The sequence below is a fragment of the Scaptodrosophila lebanonensis genome, unplaced genomic scaffold (genome assembly GCF_003285725.1).
Source record: "Scaptodrosophila lebanonensis strain 11010-0011.00,11010-0021.00 unplaced genomic scaffold, SlebRS2 tig00000001-arrow-pilon, whole genome shotgun sequence".
NCBI lineage: Eukaryota > Metazoa > Arthropoda > Insecta > Diptera > Drosophilidae > Scaptodrosophila > Scaptodrosophila lebanonensis.
Genome location: NW_022060529.1, coordinates 13,639,896 through 13,662,327, shown reverse-complemented (window position 1 = coordinate 13,662,327; position 22,432 = coordinate 13,639,896). Strand labels below are relative to the sequence as shown.

Below are 22,432 nucleotides of genomic sequence, written 5' to 3'. Positions count from 1 at the left end.
CTATAGGGGTCTAGGTTAATCTTATATCGAGTGCCCTTTAAATACTCCAAAGAAAGCAAGTTTTTTACTGAGTTTACTTAAATTTATTCATCACCTTATACAGCAAACTTTTGGATAAATTATATCTTGCGTTCGCAATAAATATGTTCTCCATTTTTAAAACTGATATAAGTTTTTTTATTGAGCCCACACCACAAGTTGTTTGCACTATTTGCATCGTGGATTAAATATAAGTATATCAGAAATCAATATACTTACAAATGCCTTACTCAGTGCAATCTACAGAACACAGATACATATGTCAAGTGTTGACAGTTTTGTATTTATAGCCCACAATAAGAAGACACTATTCGAAAATTGTAAATCAATTCAGAAACAATCACAATTTGTTGTGTGGAGACAGTCATGAGTTTGTAGGCAAACCTTCATATGCACCGACTACTCTACTTTAGTTCAATGACGTTATTATTTCTGTAATAAAAAATGTTGGATGGTGTTTAAGAAAATCAATGAACTCATTGGGTGCAGGGCACTTTCAAGAACCAAACAGCAAAGAGCAGAACGTGAAGCACATTCACAGCATAGTTTCGTTGGCGACGCAAGTCTGCGATCGTCGACGCCAATATTGTTGTTGTTGTTGCTGCTGCTTAATATAAACTGATTTAATAGACGACGTTACACCGACAATACAAAAGCAGAAAAAGCCACGCCATAGCAGCAACAAGTACGTTGGCGTCGTCTACGTCTACGTCGCCGTCTCCGTCGATGTCGTTGTTGAGCGAAGTGGCAAAGAATGTGTATAAAAGTATCTGCGTGTCAGGCTACAGATACAGATACACTTAAGTATTGTATGTGTACCTTTCCATATACATACATACATATATATATACATATGTGTGTGTGTGTGTGTGTCTGCGCACAGTCGCCAAACTGGCGATTCCCAATCTATCGTCGACTAACTCACGAGGCAGTTGGAGTCGCCAACGTTATTTACACAAAACCAGCCACAACAACATGAACTCATGCTCTGTAGATACAGATACTCGTGCACGCAGAGGGGCAGATACACGTGTATACATACATACATACATACATACAGACAACGACTCATAGTGGAGCCAAAACTAAAAGACAGACGAGCCAAAAAAAAAAAAGAAAAAGAATTATAATCGAATGATAGACATGCGGCAAGAGCAAACAGACAGCAAAGTAAAGTATGAGCAATGTACAGCCATACATACCCTACACATACATACATACAAATACACATATATGTAAGTACTGTGTGTTTCTCCGTCTGTCTGTCTATCTGTCTATCTGTCTGTTAGTGCGTCTGTGGCGCATTGTAGCGATCGCTCGCAAACTATAAGATACTATACGATTTTTTTTTTCGAATTTTGTCTTATTTATTTTTTTGGTTTCTCAGATCTTTCAGTATTTGAATGATCATGACCACAGAGCGAAATAATTGCGCCACACACAATACCACTTAACGGAATAGTTCTTAGTGGACTTGCTTTTGACTTTTGCCGATAACTCTATGTATTAATAAGTCCGCCAACGGGAGAACAACTCCACATACATACCGACATTCCAATATACATAGTGTTGTGTTTTTGATTGCATAGTATACATATGTATATGTATGTATATATTTGTATATTCAAGTTTTTTGTTACTCATAGCTCGATTGCTGCCCACTTTTCAGCTGTGAGTGCGAGTGCGAGTGCGAGCGCTCGTGAGTTGTGCAAATATTAACTGAAAACTGACACTATTACTTTTGGCAGTTTTTGTTTTTGTTGTTGTTATTGCTATTGTGCCTTGTGCCTCTCAAGATGGTCGACTCATGGCAAGCGTTGCGTGTCAACAAATGAGCTATCAAAATACTGTACAAGTAATGGCTCGCATTTAGTTGCGGGACAGCCAACATTTTGGGGTGACTTTAAAAGCAACTTTGCACCCGTATCCATGGAGCTACATACATGCATTTACATATATAAACAAATGTATGTATGTATGTATGTCTGTGTGTGCATGTGCATGCTAAGTACCATATAAGTGTCTGACTTATTAGCTAATCCCGCTAAAGCTATGACGCATTCTAGCCATTATGACATTTAAAATATAAACAAGTAAAAAAGCTAAAGTCGGGTGTCCCGACTTTGAAATACTCTGTACATATGTTTACAATAATTATAGAAAATAAAAAAATTAAGAAAATAAAAAAAAAAATTTGATCGATTTTACCTCTCTCGGTATTCGAACTCACGTAAAGGGTGTATAATTGCACATTTACATAGCAATTGCGTCTGTGTGAGTGTATGTATGCCTATGCGCATCAATTCGTGTCTGTGTAAGCATTTTCGCAGTCAACCAAACAGCAACATCAACAACAGCCGCGGGCAGCGCTTGAGCAGCGCTTGAGCAGCGCTGCATCAGCAAATATATTTATGGCTATAACTTCTTGTTAAATCGGTCTATCATAATGAAGCATAATGAATTAGCATACGGACACATAATAACCAACTGGGGGTATTTCTAAAATTTTAGTTCGAAATTCCAAGAATTACGGGAGTTACGATTTGCGGGGTAGAGGGGGGAGGGAGGGGAATTCCAAAACATACATTTTCTGCGTATTCACATAAGGCATCTGGGACTAAAATTTGGTGTTCCTAGGTCTTATAGTCTCCGAGATATAGGCGATTATACGAATGGAAAATCGGGAAAACCCCCATAGGGGGGAAGTGGGGGGGAAAATCAAAAAAATAAAACAAACTCGTATAGAATACACACATAACGCATCTTCGTGCAAAATTTGGTGTCTCTATCTCTTATAGTCTCTGAGATCCAGGTGTTCATACGGACGGACAGACGGACAGACAGACAGACAGACAGGGCTAGATCGACTCGTCTCGTCATGCTGATCAAGAATATATATACTTTGTGGGGTCTGCCACGCCTCCTTCTGCCTGTTACATTTTTCAGCTCCCGCAAACCTAATATACTCTTGTACATTTCATGTACAGAGTATAAAAATGTAATCGAGTTAGTCAAGGCTTTGAAATAAATTCCCAAAGTCTATGATCATTTATTGTTTGTTTTAGAATTGGAGAAGATGTGGACATATCCAATTAATCTTTATCTTTTCATAAAATAATAAATAAAATCACTTTTATCACCTAATTCTGTTTTTACACGGTAGATTACTTCCAGAAACAACCGTGTTAAAAAAGACATAGATCAAATGCAAAAATATGTGATTTGTTCCTTATCACTAAAGAAATATATATGCAATTTTTAATTTTCAAACCGTGTTATATCAAAATCGTATAAAAAAGACCGTGTAAAAACAGAAATTCCTATACGAATAACTAAAATAAACATTTTAATGACCTATTTCTCTATATTACATCTTTTCTTGGTATGAAAAATTGTGTATTTTTACAATATATATTATTTTTGCAATTTTCAATCAGATCTTTTTTTGTTTTTTTTTAAATTCATTAAATTCACAAAAGAGACTTTAAAATTCTGCCCGTTTTGGAACTACTTATTTCTCGATTTTCGAATACAAGTATACTTGGATATTTGCGGTCATATTATCAGCTTGTTTTAACTACAAATACTAGACTAAGTGTATACTAATCAAACGTTCTTTGCAAACTTTCTTCATGCCTAAATTTAGAATATTAATAAATAACTAGTAGTATTTAAAAAATAAAATGACAGATCAATAAACAGAACAGCCTGCAGGAATTCGATGTGAACACATTTAATTGCGCAGCTTAGCGTTCATTGCCATTATCAAGGTCCAGCATAATACATATCTATGTCAGAAATAGCGCCACTAAAGCATCCATAATGAAATTTACTTCGCCGCTTGCTCTCATTCAATTAGCTTTGATTTAATTCAAGTGCATATTGTACTTGTAGTTGTTGTTGCTTCTGTTTCCTCACCGTCGTTGCTCAATTAAAAAAGTTCACTTATTGATTGCTTTTAATATCGACGTTGCGACTAAAGCCGCAACGTGCCACACACTGCCAAGACACGACACTGCGTCCAAGACAATGACGACAATGACGCCACCTTGCCCCGCGGCCAAATTGAGGATAGCTGGCATGAGTGTGGCTAAGGGTATGGTCGATCGACTCTGTTTGGTCGTCGGGGCTCGACGGCTTACAAAAAACGAGACGGAAAAACCTGTTTCAGTGGCAGATATGTATGTATGTACAACAACAAGTTGTGGGCGAACGTTGGGGGCACGAACAGCAATAACAAAGTTGGAGCCAACAACAGCAACAAAGACGATGATGAATCACAGTAGTTCGGATTTATAGTCTAACTAGACGAAGTAGAACTGCACTCGCATATTCAGTAATGTTTTCATTTCAAGATATTGGACACATTTCCTAATTAATAATACCACTTTTAAATAGAAATGAAATTAGACTCGTATAGTTTCGCTTTAAATCTACATTTGTTGGGGGCAACAGCTTGTCCAGCTTGAATATACAAATCAGTCCACTGTGCGCGATGTTGCCGACTCAGCTCAACAGCACAGACATGATCTTGTTGGTCTTGTGTTGCCCACGGTTGCATTGTCAGTTTGTCCGTTTGTCAGTTTGTCAGTCCCTCTCTTTAGCTGTCAGAGCAGCCGGTGCTGGTTCGGGAGTCGGGGCTTTGTCGTCACTTTGGCGGCGACGGCAACTCCATCGAAGCTCCGGCTTCTGGTTGCAATGTCTCCACGATGACGGCTGTTTTATGTTGTGCTTAATGGTTTCATTTGGCATGAATGTACAATACACACACATATGTGCATACACACATACATATGAACATTTATATGTATGTTATGGCAGTGTTAGTGTGCGTGTCTGAGTGTCTGTTTGTATCGATTACCCAATGCGTGAATGAGTAAGACGCCGTCAACAAAACAACGTTGTTGTCGATCGATCGCTCGTCGGATCCGTCGCGACTGCCACAATTTGGGGCCCAGTGTAATGCATGTGTATGCGTGTGTTGAGTGTTGAGTATTGACTACAGTCTACTTGCCGCCCGGCCTGGCCCGACGATGTCTCGTCGATTTCGAGTCAACTACTCATAGCATCGCGTATACGACGTGTGTGTATATTTTTAAATCAATCGATTCAAGAGACATTTTATTGCTTTAATCAATCGTCGTGTGCATTTAGACAAAGTTTTGCCTTGTGTCTTTGGCGCTTGCTTTCCTCCTCTTCTCTTCACACTCGTCCATTAATTGTTCATACAACCGGTATTATAGACAAACTGTGCGTGTTGCCTAGCACTCGTCATCGCATTACTCTGTTTATTGATTAGATTGTTTACCTTTTTTGTGATATCATCGGCATTATGTTATATTATCGCACGTCAGCGTCAACTGTCTAAATATGTACTGTACATGTCCACACACATTCTTACATATGCATGTATGTATGTATGTATGTAACCAGTTCGTATGCGGACTCCAATTGCTCATACATAGGATGTTCATATGTATGTATATTCCAGGCCTTATCGACTAGCTTCCGTTTCAGTTATCATACAAATGTAAAGTTCGATAACACCAACATTTACACATATATGAATGTAGATTTCATGGATTATATCATAAATAAACGTTTAATCGAAGTTTTATCATCATACACATATATGTATATATGAATGTGTGTATATTCCTCTAAAATGGTATTAAAATAGTACTACAAGTATAGCAGGGAAGGGATTTGTTACACTATACTCGTATTAGCCAAAAACTTAAATTTTTTACAAATAAAAAAAAATATAAATAAATAAAATCTCAAAAAATCTGTTTACCTAAACAATCTTAATGCCCTAATCAACAAAAGATCAATCACGGCCATACGCACACCCGGGTAGACTAAGACTTAAAAAAATAAGCAAATGGCGAAATAAATAAATAAAAGTAAATTAACAAATATTAGTGAACTAAAAAAGTATACAAAAGTTCGTTGGAAAAAAAACCGTATTCGTTGAACTGAAATTCAATATAAACATGTGGAAAAGCTTAGATCGGTTGCTCCGACTTTGAAATACTCTGTTCTGATGTATTTATAGGCGTGTCTGTGTGTGAGCATGGCACAACAACAACAACAGCTAAGGGCAGACATTACATTTGAGGCTATAAGTTCCTTGCAAAGTGACCTATGTTAAAACTTGACATACTCAGTAAGAGTATTTGTCAAATTGTATTTACAATTTCTACGATTTGCAGGATTTATGGAAAAACACTAATAGTGGGAAAGTGGGGGAAATGAGGGAAATTTTGAAATTTACTTGGCCTGCGTACTCATAAAAGGCATCTGGCACTAAAATTTGGTGTTTCTAGCTCTTATAGTCTCTGAGATCGAAGTGTTCATACTGACGGACAGGCAGGCAGTGCTTGATCGACTAGTCTTGTTTAGCTGCTCAAGAATATATAACTTTGTGGGGTCTGCCACGCCTCCTTCTGCCTGTTACAATTTACAGTTCCCGCAAACATATGTAAGTAATATGGTCTTGTACCTTTTAGGTACAGAGTATAATAAATTCAATTAGTCTAATAAGTGAGTGAGCGCCTCGTGCATTTTTTCGGTTCAGCAAAATCGAGCAAAAGCAAAGACAGAAAAATCGCACATTTCCGTTTCTGGCCCTGAACGCGGGGTGTTTTGGGGCTTCCCTCGCGCACATCTAAATACTAGAAATTATTTGGTACGGCTGTTTGAATTTCGCGGAATTGGCGCGCGCACAGTGGCCGCCATATGTCTGCCCCGGCAATGTGCACAATGTACAGTGGAGCCAGTTTATGTCTGACGAAACGGACAGACACAGTACAGACGCTCAGACGTCCAGACATATAGACGTGAGTGTGTTGATAGAGAAGCGAACTCAAAGATAACTGAATTGAAATAAAGCGCAAGCAACAAGCAAAGCATAAAGAACACACACACACAGACAAGCACTCAAACATCAAGGCGCAACAGCCAACGACTTGGCGACGCCATCGCACTTGCCATGTTGTTGTTATTGCTGCTGTGTTAGTGTTTTTGTTAACGGCGCGCACAGTTGCTGTTAACCATACATACATGCACACAAATGATATGGTTTTAAACAGTGCCGGTTCAAAGTAGGCGCGGTTAACGTGAGCTAACATTTGCAAACTTAATGTTGGGCATTCATTGTAAGTGTTTATGTTGAACTTTTAAGCACAAGACAAAAATCATTTATTTATATCTTAAAAGCATTTATGTATACATATGTTACCAGTTTTAAATCACTATATAGAGAAGTATAAATTTGTTGACAATACATACAATGTACTTATGTACGAGCGTAAAACTTGTAATTTTACAGATCAACTTAAACATAATTATTTATTATAAATGTTAAACTCGTGTGTATTATCATGAGCACTTGTTATTGTAAGTAGATTTTAACTTTTTCCAACCATGTTAAGAATTTAATTGTGGATATTTGATGGTTTTGCATTATTAAGTTACAACTTTGACATTTTGCACATGCAGCAGCAAACTTTATGCGATAGCATACAACATTCACTTGATTAAATGTTAGGTTGTAGAGATTTAAATTAGCTTCTTTAAGTTAATTAAACAAGTTTGAAATTTATATTTTCATTTTATCTAAATTATAAACGCAAGATAAAGTTCTTAACTTCGCTTTGTACGTCAAAGTTAGTTAGTAATTATGCGTATGTATGAAAATATTTACATTCATACCTACAAATTTACATTGCTAACTTTTTACTACACAGCAACCAAGTTGATCGCTATAGTGTTAACAGTAGCAGCAACAGTGCTCTGTTAACGCGCTGTCGGCCTTTGGCTCTGTTTCTGTGCATGGCTGCTGTCGAAACAGTCGAAGATCGTACGTCGTGCTGTTAAGTTGTTCGCATTCGTATGTGCGGGCGGGACAGGCGAACAATTCCAAATGAAAAGAATATAAACAAAACGCAATATCTAAGAATATAAAACAAGTGAGCAACAATACCAACAAAAATAAAACAGCGCAACTTCTATAGTTAAATAGTTTGAAAATAAATTTGAGCATGGAAATCAAAGCAAAACAAAATCGCAACGAACGAGTGTGAGATAATATGCTAATTAGTTGCCGTCTCAGTTGCTGTCCCTCTCTCTCTGTCGTGTGGGCAACTCAAATAGCCCAAATACAAAGTGCAAAAGTCGCAGTGCGGCCAACGCGCTTGTTTGTTGTTGTTTTAAACGAGTGTAAGTGAATTCAATTAGAATCTAATTGTTAAGAAAATCAAAGGCGTGGAAATAGCGCACCTAAATTAATGTATGTGCGTTTGTAGGTATGTAATGCTCAAGTGTTGCACGGAATACTAAATTCCAAGAAAATCTGTGAAAATTCAAAATAAACAAAGCCAAAGGCAAGGCAAAGCAGAGACGGGAACGTTGAATGTCGACAACGACGGCGACAGCGTAGCGCGCCACAAAAAGAAAAACAACAATCAGGGTACATTGTGGCAGGGCAACCCCCGCTGCCGGCCACTGCATACATATACATACATACATACATGCACGTATGTATGTATTTAGCTGCAGTTGCTTATGGCGTTGACTTTAAATATCTTTTAAGAGTTTAAGGCAACAGCAACGAATGTGCGCGGGTGAGTAACAGCAGCAAACAACAATGTGTTTGCCTACGTCAGCGACACTCACATTTGTGTATGTGTGAGGGTATGTGTGTGTGTGTGTGTGCTTGTAATGTGTTGTATGTGTTTTTGTAAGTGCGTGTCATGCTGCGCGCTCAATTTCACGTTAGAGCGGTGAGACGCAGCAGCAATAAGGAAAGAATCATATCCCATATCGGACTTGAACTACTTTGTGCCTAGTATGGTTAGTTGGTGTTGCATTTGGTTTTGTACCTGCGACGTAAATTAAGCCGGCGCCAGGATACCTGCCACAAACGGCGACGCAGACAACAACAATAACAACAGCATTGTTGTCTGAAGCCAAGTGAGCGAAACAGAAGCAGAAAGATAGAGAAAGAGAGAGAGACAAATAAGGCTAGCACGGCAACGTCATTGCCAAGAGCAACAACAAAAAACAAGCTGCAGCAATAACGGCTAAGAACAAAGCGCTAAGCGCTAAACAATGCGAGGAAAGGTGGAAATCCACTTAAGCGCACAAAAGGCCGCCATTCTGTTGGTGCATTTTGAAATGCTGCGCGCGGGTATCTAATAGCGACATCAACATTGAATGCTCATCTCACAGCGAAGAGAAACAAGAAAGAGCGTTAGACAAAAACAACTACAACAACGACGCGTCGGGGCATGCTGCGTAAGCGCAAGTGTGGAAGTGTGTATGTGTGTGTGTGTGTGTGTGTGTGTGGGCCTGTGAAAATGCGTTCAAGTGTAGGAACAACAATTAACATGCAACAGTTATGGGTCAAATTAATATAGCATACAAGAAAGATCTTCAAATGTACATATGTACATATGTATGTAGTAATGTATGTGTGTATGTACATATACATATGCATGGCTCTGTGTCTAAGGAATGCCCTGTCTGATTTACTGCCTATACACATGTACATATGTATGTATGTATGTACATAAATATATGTGTAGGTGTATTGCTGTATGAGGACACATTTAAGCGCACAACGCTCTTGACATTTGACATATGTTTATGGCATTTTCGCCCAAGCAGCCAATATATATTTTTAGACAACCCCCGCCAAGAGCGTCATGCGTGTACATGACCTTGACAACAAAGTGGATCTATGAGTTACATGTCGTCTGTGCCGCTCATCAATATCACCATAATAGTATGTAAAAACTGCGTTTCCATTTTGGAATCGAACCTCCAAATTTTAAAATATATATATCACTAATGGATGGCGAAATCTAAGTTTTTTTTTTGAAAGTAAGAGCAAATTTCTTTAATTAGATTCAACTTAAATATTTATTTAAAAAAAAAATGCAGTTGCTTATAAAATGACCTTTCTTTTCTGAGGAACAATTTTATAATTGTTGAGGCTAGCAATAAAGAAAGAACCCTTTTTTTAGTATTTTAATTGAAAATCTGAAGAGGTTAATAGTGCCTATGCAGCACCTCTAGGGTTGCTTCCTGTAATAATTTGGTTTTAGATGCGATTCCATCTCATATATAAAATGACATGAGACATGTTATTCATCGACTTGGCTCATCCCCGTCTACAAAACTGTTGAACATCTATTTGTTTATTTTTGAGTGCGTTCTCAACGCCTTGGTCAAATAGTACAACTAGTTTGGCAAGCGTTTCGTTTTGGCTACGTAAGCGCTTTTAATTTATCAAATATTATTATTTTGGTTTTTATTTTCGTATTTTCGCTAATATGCAAAAATTCACATTCATATGTATGTAGCTAATACGTATTTCCAGCCTTCAAATGCCACAAAAGCCATGCCAAAAGCAAAAAATTTATGAATATTATTATGTCTTCTGAATTTTTGGCTATGTCTGTATGTTCATATACACGTATATGTACATACTATACAACGATTTTTTCGGGTTTCTAACATTTCAAAAGCATTTTTGTTTGCGCTTGACTGCACGATCTGAGAAAATGTTTTCTAATTATTTGCTTGAAAATTCATGAAAACGTTTAGGTCGCACGCACGTAACGCGAATGACTTTGACTAAATATTTATAAACATTTAATTGGCCCAGAGCAGTTTTCATGACACTTTTCAGTTATTAAATGCAAATACCACATTTTTTAATAATTTATTGCTGCAAAAATTTAATTCAATATATGATAGAAAAATATTCAAATGCGATATATGCGAAAAGTCAAACATGATCATCCTATTTCTTTAGTTTTACTTAGTTTAAATTCTCTATTGTATTGTATTGATTTTTTTTATGTACATTGTTTGTTGATGGAAATAAATAAGTAAATAAATAAAATATATACAGTCAACAAAATCTACACCGCTTTGTTGTTGTCAAGAATAAGTCTCAACCATCCCAAAATTACGATTTTAAAGCCGAATTTTTTTAATACCTAAGGCTACTGAATTATTATAATAATTATTATACAATGTCTCCATAACTGCCAGAGTCTTCCACTAGCAGATTTTCTTTATTAATTCTTAAATTCCATAACAACTATTTGATATTTTTGCATTATTGAGAAGGAATATACAATCTCTGTCGGTTAGCAAAAAGTTTCTGTTGTTGAAAAGGAATGGACAGGGCGTTAGAAAATGATGTATGTATGTATAATGTTTGTAACAAAGTTCGCAAGTTTTTTATAAACTTTATTTGTTAGATTTGTGTGTCCAAGGATTTGGGCTTTGGTATTTGCTTAGAATATTTTTTCTGATACATCATTTTATTGCTTCACCACAGAAAACTCCTAAATAATCACGCTCATCTATTCAGTATTATGATTTGCAATGATTATTTTACCTATCTTAGCAATATACAGATCCAAACGGAAGTCCAGAAACCATCTTAAGCATACCGCCAAAGCGGATTGAAATAGCTATTGGCAGCTAAATATATATGTATGTATATCTTGTCAGTATTGTGTCATAAAATAAATAACAAAATATAAAAATATTTGGTGAGCTGAGGGATCGCAGAAGCCAATATAAATTTCTACATTTGAACTTGATGAGTGGCGCATACATGCGTCTGTATGTACATATGTATATCCCATATTTATATATGTATGTACGCACCTACATATATATGTACATATATGAAAATTCGCGCACTTGCTAAATAAAACATTTGAATGTCGTCTTACGTAGTTGTCGATTTAAAAATAAATTGCTAGCGCCCGATACAACTTAAAATAAAAAGAAAGGAAAAGTCAAAGACGAGACAAAAAACTCAAATAGCGATTTTCGCAGCCAGCGAAACACTGAAAATAAATACGAAATTAACAACAAAATATATTTCGGTATGTGCTCCCAAGTATGTAGGTATGTATGTTTGTATGCATATGTATTGTATAGTGTGGTACATAATCGAATGATTTTCGTTGTTAAATTGTGCGCTATTTTGTATGTAAACAAAAATTTGGCTGGCAATTATTTAACACTTCTTGGCGTGGCCAACAACGCGCTCGCTATTTTTATAATTTAACTGGGAGCGCTTTAGAGAGGGCACAGACGGAAGATTCGATATATTCTGTGTGTGTGGGATTCCGACGGATTGGCCTGGGCATTGGGCTGCTCAATGTGCTGACGTCGACAGCAAAGATGTAGATGTAAAAATAGCTTTTCATGTGCATACATATTATATATATGTACATACTTATGTATGTACATTAGTAGGTATTTGCATGTTCATAGAGAATACTTGTATCTAAAAAGTTAAAAAAGTGCTTGGAAGCCATGCACCCCACACTATTTCCCCTAATGGGGTTACCTACTAGTTACTAATGGAGCTGTGTACATGTGTACATATATTAGCAATATCTCAATACTCCATTCAGAGTCTCGTCGAAAGGGCGATCTATATTGTACATGCTGTTGTTCAACCGCTCACCGTTTTTAAATCACAATATTAAATTGATTTTTATTTCCATACATCAACTACAGTATACAGTATAGATTTATCCTATCGAAGAGAAGGGTATTATGAGACCATCTGTTTGCTTCGAACTTGTTGAAAATTATGTACGCAAATATTAACCATTAAAATAATTCAAATTCAAAACACATGGGCGCCTAATGTTTGCCCCTAATTTTCTATCTTTTGTTTCAATCACATGAAATGTGTGTTTTCTTCAAATGCTCGTATAGTGAATCACATATTTAAATGTTTAAATTTTTCATTGAATTTATTAAGCTCCTTCAGCATATCTACTAAAAACGTATAGTCATAATAAAAACTCACATATTCTTAAATTTTCTCAAATGGACGCCGTTTTGGCATGGACTCTTAATATTGTTCAGAAAACATTTAGATAGACACATGTATTTAAGTATGTACATACATACATACATACATACATATGCACATAAATCTGCATGCTGGTAGTATACGGACTGAGTTATACAATATTTTATTTTAGTGCCAAGAATTGCTAAATTGGTTATACATATGTACATGTGTGGATGTACGAATATCTGTGTATATGTATAATTTTACATATAAACTATTTAGAATCTTGACGTTTGTTGCGTTTTGCAGAAAATTTCTCATAAATTTTACAATTTTGCTGACGTCAAGAGCTGGGAATTTCCGCGAAGGAAAATTGTGGCCAGAAAAAATAAGAAACACAAACTTTGAAAATCAGATATAATCGAAATATAACATTTATGCTGACTCATTGTAGAAAAAATTTAAATAAAAAAGGCCTACCAATATTCTGTATAATACAAGTATACATATGTACGTAATGTATGTATATGTATATTTTTGATATTGTACATTACAAGCATTTTCATCGTCGTATTCACATCTTTGTTATGCCATCTTTTCTATTCTATAAAGACCCAAAGTTAGATAGTTCCGAAAAGCACCTCGACCTTTAATTGAATGGCCACTTTATAGAAATGTTTACTATCCAAAGTCAAAGCATTATCAGTATTGAATTGAAATTTATTACTTATTATTACTTGTACTAAGTTAAATGGGAATTCCATATGTTTGAAATTCTACGTAATGTTTACTTTTCGGCTTAAATCGGAAGCCCCTAAGTAATCACGCTACAATCGATGTATTGTTGTGCAATTGTGCAATAAAATTCAACCCGTTTAGGGTTATCAACACAATTGTCTTTTTTTATTCGGAGCATAATTTCTTTGTCTGCGCTTATCATTTGGCAACGCCAGCTTTTTTAATCGCATTAACTCGATTTCCTACAGCACTTGAAAATGAACGAACAGCACAGCACCACAATAATCAAGGCAGCAAGCAACAAGTACTCGTACTTTTGTGTCATGCTGACGACGTCATAGCATCGCAGCCAATAGCACTTGAATTGTTAATATATATGTATGTATGTTTGTACATCCATACATACGTAAATACACACAGTTGTATGTGCTGTGTGCAACAATAATAAAGGCAAGCAATTGAAAAGAGAAGCAAACGCTTATCAAACGCTCTAGAAAGCTCCAACTGTTTGATTTTGCATTTGTATATACACACAATACTTACATACATACACGTACGTATATACATATTAATGAATGTGTGTATTCGTAACATTATCGCTGCGACAGCAAAAACAAGTAGCTGTCCAAAATCCCAAACCCAGACCCAGACCCAATCCTAAAGCAACCGCACGACAATGAAAGCCCAACGAGTCAGCAACTCGCACACTCACAAACACACACACACACACCTCCATGTGGAACTCTCAGCACTCGTGAGCTCAACACGCGCTCATTTCAGCTCAACAAGCTAAACTTGTTTTCAGCAGCAACAATAACATCGAGCAAAATTATTAAAATTTTTAGCTTGATTCATGCACGCTCAATACACAAATACATGCACATCAACATGTATAAGCACAATACACACATACCAGCAATCGCACAACCAGCAATATGGCATACATACGTATGTATATGGATGTGTGTATTTGTGCACAAGAAAGACGGCGGGTTTCCTCGTTTCTTGTGAATTGACTCAATAATACACGAGTATACAAAAGCAAAAACGTTGGCGACGGCTCGACAGTGTTGTCAAGTCGTTTGGCTTAGTCATTTTGTTTATATGTATACATAGATGCCTGTATGTGTGTATTAAAAACAGGCTACGTCGATGGACGTAGCCACATGGCTGACGGCTCCAAGTTGTGTGGGGGGTGTGTATATGTGTGTGTACGAGTATGTGCGCTGACAGCTGCGGCAACTCTAGTTTCAAACTCACACATGCACATATGCATACAACAATTGCTTGCACAAAAGCGCGATCAGTAACAGCAGTACAATGGTGATGAGCAATACAGTGATTTTAATATTTGTGACCGTAATATTTAAAAACCATTGACAAATCAGTGACTGGATCTACCTATATTTCCCGATTTCCATATGATGGTGCATATGTATATATACATATGTATGTATGTCATTCTGGAGTATTAATTACTTATTATTATTTTTTTTTTCTGTTTAATCAAAGCATTGAAGCCGTGCATTCAGGTTATGTCCATACAATCATGAATGTCAGTAAAAAAATATATTTCCTACTATTAATTTGGTAATAAAAGATAAAAAGATATGCTAGAAAAATTTGAAATATGTTTTAACAAGTTGATCAAATATTTGTGGCAAAATAACAGTCATATAAATATCACTTTAAATAACTACATATACGTACCCAATTGTTGCCAGTGTATGTGTAGCAATTATTATTTTATTATCACTTCTTTTTGCTGTTATGTTTTGTGCTGTGCTTCTACATTTTTAAATGCTTTTGTTATTATCGCTTCGTGCGCTGGCGGCGTTGTTGTTGTTTTTGGTGCCGCTGCTGGTGCTCCCCAGACCTTCCTTAGTCAGCAAATTTTCGCATATTTATTAAAGCGCATGCTTGTGTGTGTGCGCGTGTTCATGGCGCTGTTTGTGTGTGTACGTGTGTACATATATTTATACATACATACGTAATCAACAATAGCAGCCCCACTTCACGTCACCTGTTGTTGTTTTTGTTGCTTTGCGGCTACGTTTTTGCTTGATTTGATCATTTCTCATGCGCAACGACGACAACAACAACAACAAGAGCAGCAGCGCCAAATGAACAAACGACCGACCGTCCAACGAACGAACGAACCAACAGACTGTTTATTTTTGATTAACAATTGCAACTGTGTGTGCGTATTGTGCCCTTCCCCCGCTTTACACTAACAACAATGAGTAAGTGCGAATTTTGCGGTATTCCAACGTACGTACCCGCTTGTCTTTTAGCCTCGGTGTCGTCGTCGCGTTGTCGACGCTGGCCCCAACGTGTCGCCCGTCGCCCCTTGCTCAATTATTTGATTATTGTACGAGTTTTTCATTTGGGTAGTTGTTGCTTGCTCATTTCTTATTGTAGTGCGCTTCGCTTCTGTCTTGTGCTTTTGTTTTTGCGCTGCTCGTTCGCCATTTCGTTCGTTTCATTTGCCGTTGCCGTTTGTCGCTTCTGCCTTTTTATTTTTTGCACTCACACTGATTTTTCTGCTTGTTGTTGCTGCTGCTGCTTTGCCACTTGGTTTCGTTGAGGTCTTTGAATGAATTTCGCTGCTTGCTTCGTCTAGTCGCATTTCGCATGCGAAGCTGTTGCCGTCGTCGTGCACGCGTCGATGTTTTCGTTATCAACATTAACATTCGATAGGCCATTACATGCTATTTTTTCGCATTTAATATTTTAGTTGTTGTCTTTTTTCATTCTTCAATGCGTGTTTGAACTTTTATAAGAAAAAAGAATAACAACTATTGCAGCGCGCGAATCAACAATATTTATGAAACGTACTTACGGTAACTTCTTCTTCATAGTGTGCGTGAGCGCTTTGTGTTCATTGTGTGCGCGTCGCTCTTGCTGTTAGTTACTACATTGCTTTCCTCTTTAAGTGTCTTTCTTATCTTACGTTTTGGTTGATTGGAATTTCGTATCATTTCCGCGAATTTTGAGCGTGCCTTGTTTTTTGCTGCCAAAGTCGCAACCATAGCCAACACAACCGCTAAACTTCGTATATTCGCAATGTACTATGCATATGTAAGTAAACAGTGCAATGTCAATGCTAATTTATTTATTTTGCCTGTAGGTAGCTTAAAAATAGTCAGGCATGCTACTAAATTTGTGATATACAATTCCAAAGTGCTTGTGTCAGCGCTCGCGTAACTGAGGCTTAACCTGTTTGATTGTCAAGTTAAACATACATACATATGTACATTGGTTTATACATGTGTGCATATACATATGTATGTATGAAAGTGCATCAATTACGGGCGATGACGTACTAGTCGTTGTAGTCAGCACTCAGCTCTAGCAAGCTAGCCTTTACAAATTTCTTTGGTTAGTTCGTCATGCACTTGAAGTGTAATAGCAGAGCGCAAACGGTGGATCGTTCAGTCGTTCAGACTGGCTGTCTGGCAGTGGACAGACAGATGTAGATGACAAACTGTTGCCAGTGGCGCTATCGAATAGTTGCCGCACCTTGTGCTCATTATATAAAGCTGTTTAGTGGGTGTGTTGCGGAAGGGAGGGGGTAGGAGATTATCGTTTCTCATGTCACTGAGTGGGGCACGCGTGTTTACGTTTACATACATACTTATGTATGTATGTACGTTTGTGAATTTATATGTGTGTGCGTGTTGCTGTCAATCAAATGGGCGCAGCGCATGCAAAACACTCGTGTGACGTAGGCGGAGTGCCAATTACCTCTCATTTTTGTTGTTGGCTTCTACTGTTTCTGTTTCTGCTGTTGTTCTTGTTGGGATCGACAATAGCGTTCATTGCATTGCCTTCATAGACAAGAGGCTCCCATGAGTCCGGGCCTGCACTCATGTTTGCGTTTACTTATCTAACACATACATACATACATATGTATGAATGTATGCACATCTGTCTGTATGTATGTATATGCGTGTGCGTATGTACATTTGTATGTATGTAGTACATATGTGTTAAGTGAACATGCAATACTTGAAGTACTCTTACAATTTTGTCTGATAATTTTGAACTGAATATGTAGACATACTATACTGTTATTTACTATACGTAGTACATACATATATGCAATTCAATGCATTTACTATATGTATGTATTAACACATGTGTGTATGCATTTTGCATACCCGACAGCTCGACGAGAATGCAAGCAAATCTATATTTGCATGAATGGACTCATATAAGTCATGTCCATACCCTGCAATTTAACAAATGTAGCAAAATTAGTCTTGTACATACTTATATCCAAAACAAAAATAACTATGCACTGCTGTTTGGACAATTAAACATTCTAATTAATTTTCTTTTAATATACATATGTATATCATATATTAATTAAATACCATTAAACTGTACTTTAAAGCTTTCTAGCTTTCTAATGAGCAGCTGCAATTGTGCTACAAAGCTTTTCTACTATATAGGCCTACTTGCTTACTTATGCATATGTACATATAAACAAACATATGTACATACATACATACATAAAAGTGCGCCTTAGTGAATGAAGTACAATAGAATTCAAAGGTTTGTGCCTTCTAAGTGACCTATTCTAGCTTTTCAACCTACATGCATGTGTTGTTCGGGTGTATGTATGCACATAAATAGTGAATTATAGCTTGTCATTTGATAAAGTTTGCGATTACTTTCATACTTGTACATATTGTACATACACATATGTATGTACATTCATATATGGCACATATGTATGTAAGTGCTGCCTAATCTCAAATGGTATGTACATATGGCACTTGAGATTTCCTTAATTACTACAACTGACGTCAACGCGTCTGCTTCATGACACATACACATACATATGCATTCATATGTACATACATTTCTATATTATAACAAATAAGGCGCGACTGCGAAAATGGCGCACTTATCATGCATTTAGATTCCCTGGTGTTGTTTGTGAGTAATACAATGGTAAATATAGCAATAGCAGCAGCAGTACTATCAACAACAAAAACAAGAACAACATCAATGTACCGCATTTAACTGATAGCACAAAACACACAACAACAAAAAAAGACAACAACAAATACGCGTCGCACGTATTTTCAATGGAATTTTTAGGCGATTTTTTTCGCACTGTTTAAAAGCATAGCATATAAATGATAAAGACATAAATAAACACAGGCAAACAAAAATATAGTAACGTTCAAATCGTTGCTAAAAGGCAACGCCAGCAGCCGGCCCGGCTCGGCGCACGTCCGTTGTCAATTAACGCTCCCGGGGTCTGGTGATGGTGGTGGCTGGTTGGTTGGTAATCGACATTTTTTTGAAGCGGTGAAGGTGTATTTAGACGGGTTGGCAACTGCTGCTGGAACTGCCTGCTGGCAGTTACTTAACTAACGCATTGGAAAGTCACACATATGCATACAAAAGCAAACAAATTACGAATGCATTATAGAGTATAGTATATTGGAATATAAAGTACAGCAAATAGTATTAGAAATAGTACATATGTATGTTTAGAAGCAAACATTTGCTGGGTATATATCAAAAAGCAATACTATATCAGAAATCAAATGCAACTTTGTTTTGCCATAAATCCAAAACATGATTCAAATATCGTATCAATTTTTGTTTTATCAGTTTTCAATTAGAAGTCAATTATGTTGTTTTTAAAGAGCAAAGATACACCATTTTTTGTCCGTGTACATCGCACGAACATACGAGGCCACACAGTGCGCCTTGCGGTGGGTCTCTCGGTCTCTCGGTCGTTCGATCTGCGTGTGGTGACCAACTGATAAGTCGGCAACAACTAGCCCATGAACTGTCTGTCTGTATGTGTGTTTGGCTATCAGCTGTGGGCGCCACGCTTGCCACCGAGAGCCATCAAAGTTTTGCCTAGTATCTGTGTATGATGAGTGTGCGTGTGTGTGTTTCTAAATATTTGCGTGCGTGTGCGCCGAGCAACAGGTTGGCTTAAATGCGAATTCGGCCCAAAACGAAGCATTTTTGTATTGTGGGGTGGGTGCGAGCGACAATAAAGCGAAATAGAAAGTTGATAAAAGCGGTTGAGCGTCTGAAATACGAACACATGTATTCACAAACATATGTACATGATGTGCATATGTACATACTCGTATTTATATACATATGTACATACTATGTACATATCTTATAATCATTTGACTGAAGCTACTTGACATGGATGCGGAATTTCAACGCCTTGTCGTGATTCATACGTGATTGGCTCAAATCGAATCAAAACATATTTGATAAGGTTGAGCCCAATTAGTGATGTTGATAATGACACCGGTCAACGGGCAACATTACGTATACGTGATGAAATAATAAAGCATTTTACGCAAATGAAAAATGCCGTAGTTAAACAATCAATTCAAAAAGTTGAATTTGACAAACAGGTTACTCTGACTGGGTCATGAAATGTACAAAATAAAGATGAGGATATTCCTGGAATTGGAAATAATATAATTATGATAAATCATTTTTGTTCTTCTATTTGGATAAATGATTAAATGGCACTGTTCAAGTTCGTGGGCAATAATGTCGTTGTAATGCAGGAACTGTCATTAAAATTGCATCTGTTATGCATCGCTTTAAAAAATTAAGTACATGTACATAGATAAACTTGCGTTTAAATTCCTCGTTGTGAGCTCAAAACAAGTGCACACATAATAAAGTTGGACAGTAAAGCTTTCCTTAGTCCCAAAGGTCAGCTGCCTAGCCTTGTATCTGCACACTCACAGACAGATTTCCATGCATACTAACTATGCATGTAAATATTTAATAAGCTCGGCTACTAACTTGTTAACGAGTAGAGCTCACAAACAATTTTTATTATGCCCCACTCGTCTAAAGTTTAAGTGCTGGTTTTATTTAAATTGTTAAACTGTTCAAATGCAATTAAACGCTGACACTCGCTTGAGGTTGCGCCTCACATGATTCTCCAACAAATTGGGGGTGTGCTCGGCTGACATTCCCCGTGCATGATGCACTTGTTATGGTTTAATTTCGTGTGCCTTAATATGCAAATATGTATAGTGAATTAGTAGTTACTACGTTTTGTTTAGTTATTGGGATTGGTTTTAGTAAGTGAACATAACTCTTAGATGTGGCTTTCATTGAGGTTGCTGCTTCGCCGTATTTCATATTTGCACTAATTTTAGCCTTTGTGCTAAAATATGTATTAATTAATACAGACTTGTTAATTGATAAAAAGAAACATTTCTCGATTATTTCGAACGCGTGTCGGTCATATTTTTTTAATTTTTAAAATTAATTCTAAAGTAGGCAATAACTAATATAGCATATGTTTTTCCTTTGTCATTGCAGAAGAGCCACAAGCAAGCAAATTTGATAATATGGAAAATGCAACAGCCACAGCAAAGCATTACAAGACCACAGCTAAACAATACAAAAGCAACAACAAAGTGAGTAACAATAACACACGCTTGGCGGATAAACGCGCAGCAACCACAGCAACAAGTGGCATCAACAACACCACTTCAGCAACAACAGCGACAGCAACAAAGAAGCAAACATATCGTTCGAGTGTTGAACCTGCAACAGCAGCAACAACAGCGCAGAAACAAACCCACAGCAAAGCCAACAGTAAAACAACAGGAGCAGCAACCACTGCTGAATCAGCAACAATAGTTTCTGGCGGCAATAACAACAAACCCAGTACAACGAGTGCAACAGAAAGTAAAGCACAGCAAAAGTCATTGGCTGCAGACAACAGCAACAATAGCAGCAACAATAACAACAAACAACACAGTGATAATAGTATTAGTGAAAATTATGAATTTAGGTCTAGAGATAAAACTCAAGCTAAGAATATAAGTGATAGCAAAATGACGCTACAGCATGTTGCAAGTGCGGCAAGCGTTGCTGCTGCCACCAGAGAGCCAAAAGCCTCCGATGCAGTAACAGTTGGCAATAGCATTTCAGCAACAACAGCAACAACAACGGATGAAGCCAATACTGCAGTTATGGCTGCAGCCGCTGCAGATTGGACGAATTCGCGTTATTTGCACAAAAAGTTTAAACGCTTGGCCAGCACAACGGAGACAGAGACTAGTGGAATAGCTGGCGATATAACAGCAGCAGCAGCAGCAGTAGCTGCAGCTACGACTTTGCAACGTACAACGTCGTTGTCACCCAGCAGTTCGTTGTCGCCACCGCCCACGACGCCGGCGCCCAATGCTGCACAGATTTTGACAAATGGCCATCATCATCAACAGCAGCAGCAGCAGCAGAAGCAACATGAGCAGCAACAGCCATTGCTGCAACAATCACAACAACAACAACAACAATCGACCAATGCAGAATTCAGTGCCAATTTGTTAAACAACAACGTTCATGCCTATGTGCAACAGCCGCAACAACAACAACACCCAGCAGAGCAGGCGATTCCAATCAATGCCATGGAAAGCAATAACAACAATAACACCAGCGGTACACACATACACAACAATAAAGCAGCCAATGCTGTAAGAACGCCTCTGAACAGTAATTACGCGCCCAATTCGTCAGTCTCGCCGGCGACATTTGCACAGCATCAGCAGCAGACACAGCCAACAATAACAACAGCCACAGCACCTCCAGTTCCAATTGGAGCAATAGTGGGAAATGGAGGAACTGGACGCTATGCATGTCCTTTTTGCAATCTGAATTGTGCCAAGCCTTCGGTGCTTCAAAAACATATACGCGCCCACACCAATGAGCGGCCATATCCCTGCGATACCTGCGGCATTGCTTTTAAGACAAAGAGCAATCTATACAAGCATTGCAGGTAAG

The 22,432-nt window shown here is 37.5% G+C and overlaps 1 protein-coding gene across 3 annotated transcripts in view; it reads left to right on the top strand.

Moving 5' to 3' along the window:
* The window catches only part of LOC115619944, a 59,282-nt gene that overhangs the window by 28,550 nt on the left and 8,300 nt on the right, over positions 1-22,432 (top strand). The window contains exons 1-2 of one of the 3 annotated variants that reach the window (XM_030512973.1): positions 7,944-8,262; positions 20,966-22,427. In XM_030512973.1, coding sequence (XP_030368833.1) covers positions 20,995-22,427 — 1,433 coding nt within the window. In that variant the 5' untranslated portion in view covers positions 7,944-8,262; positions 20,966-20,994. Of the gene's footprint in view, positions 1-7,943; positions 8,263-16,571; positions 16,706-20,965; positions 22,428-22,432 lie in introns of those variants that run through there. The other 2 variants (XM_030512972.1, XM_030512971.1) reach the window with 2 other exon arrangements.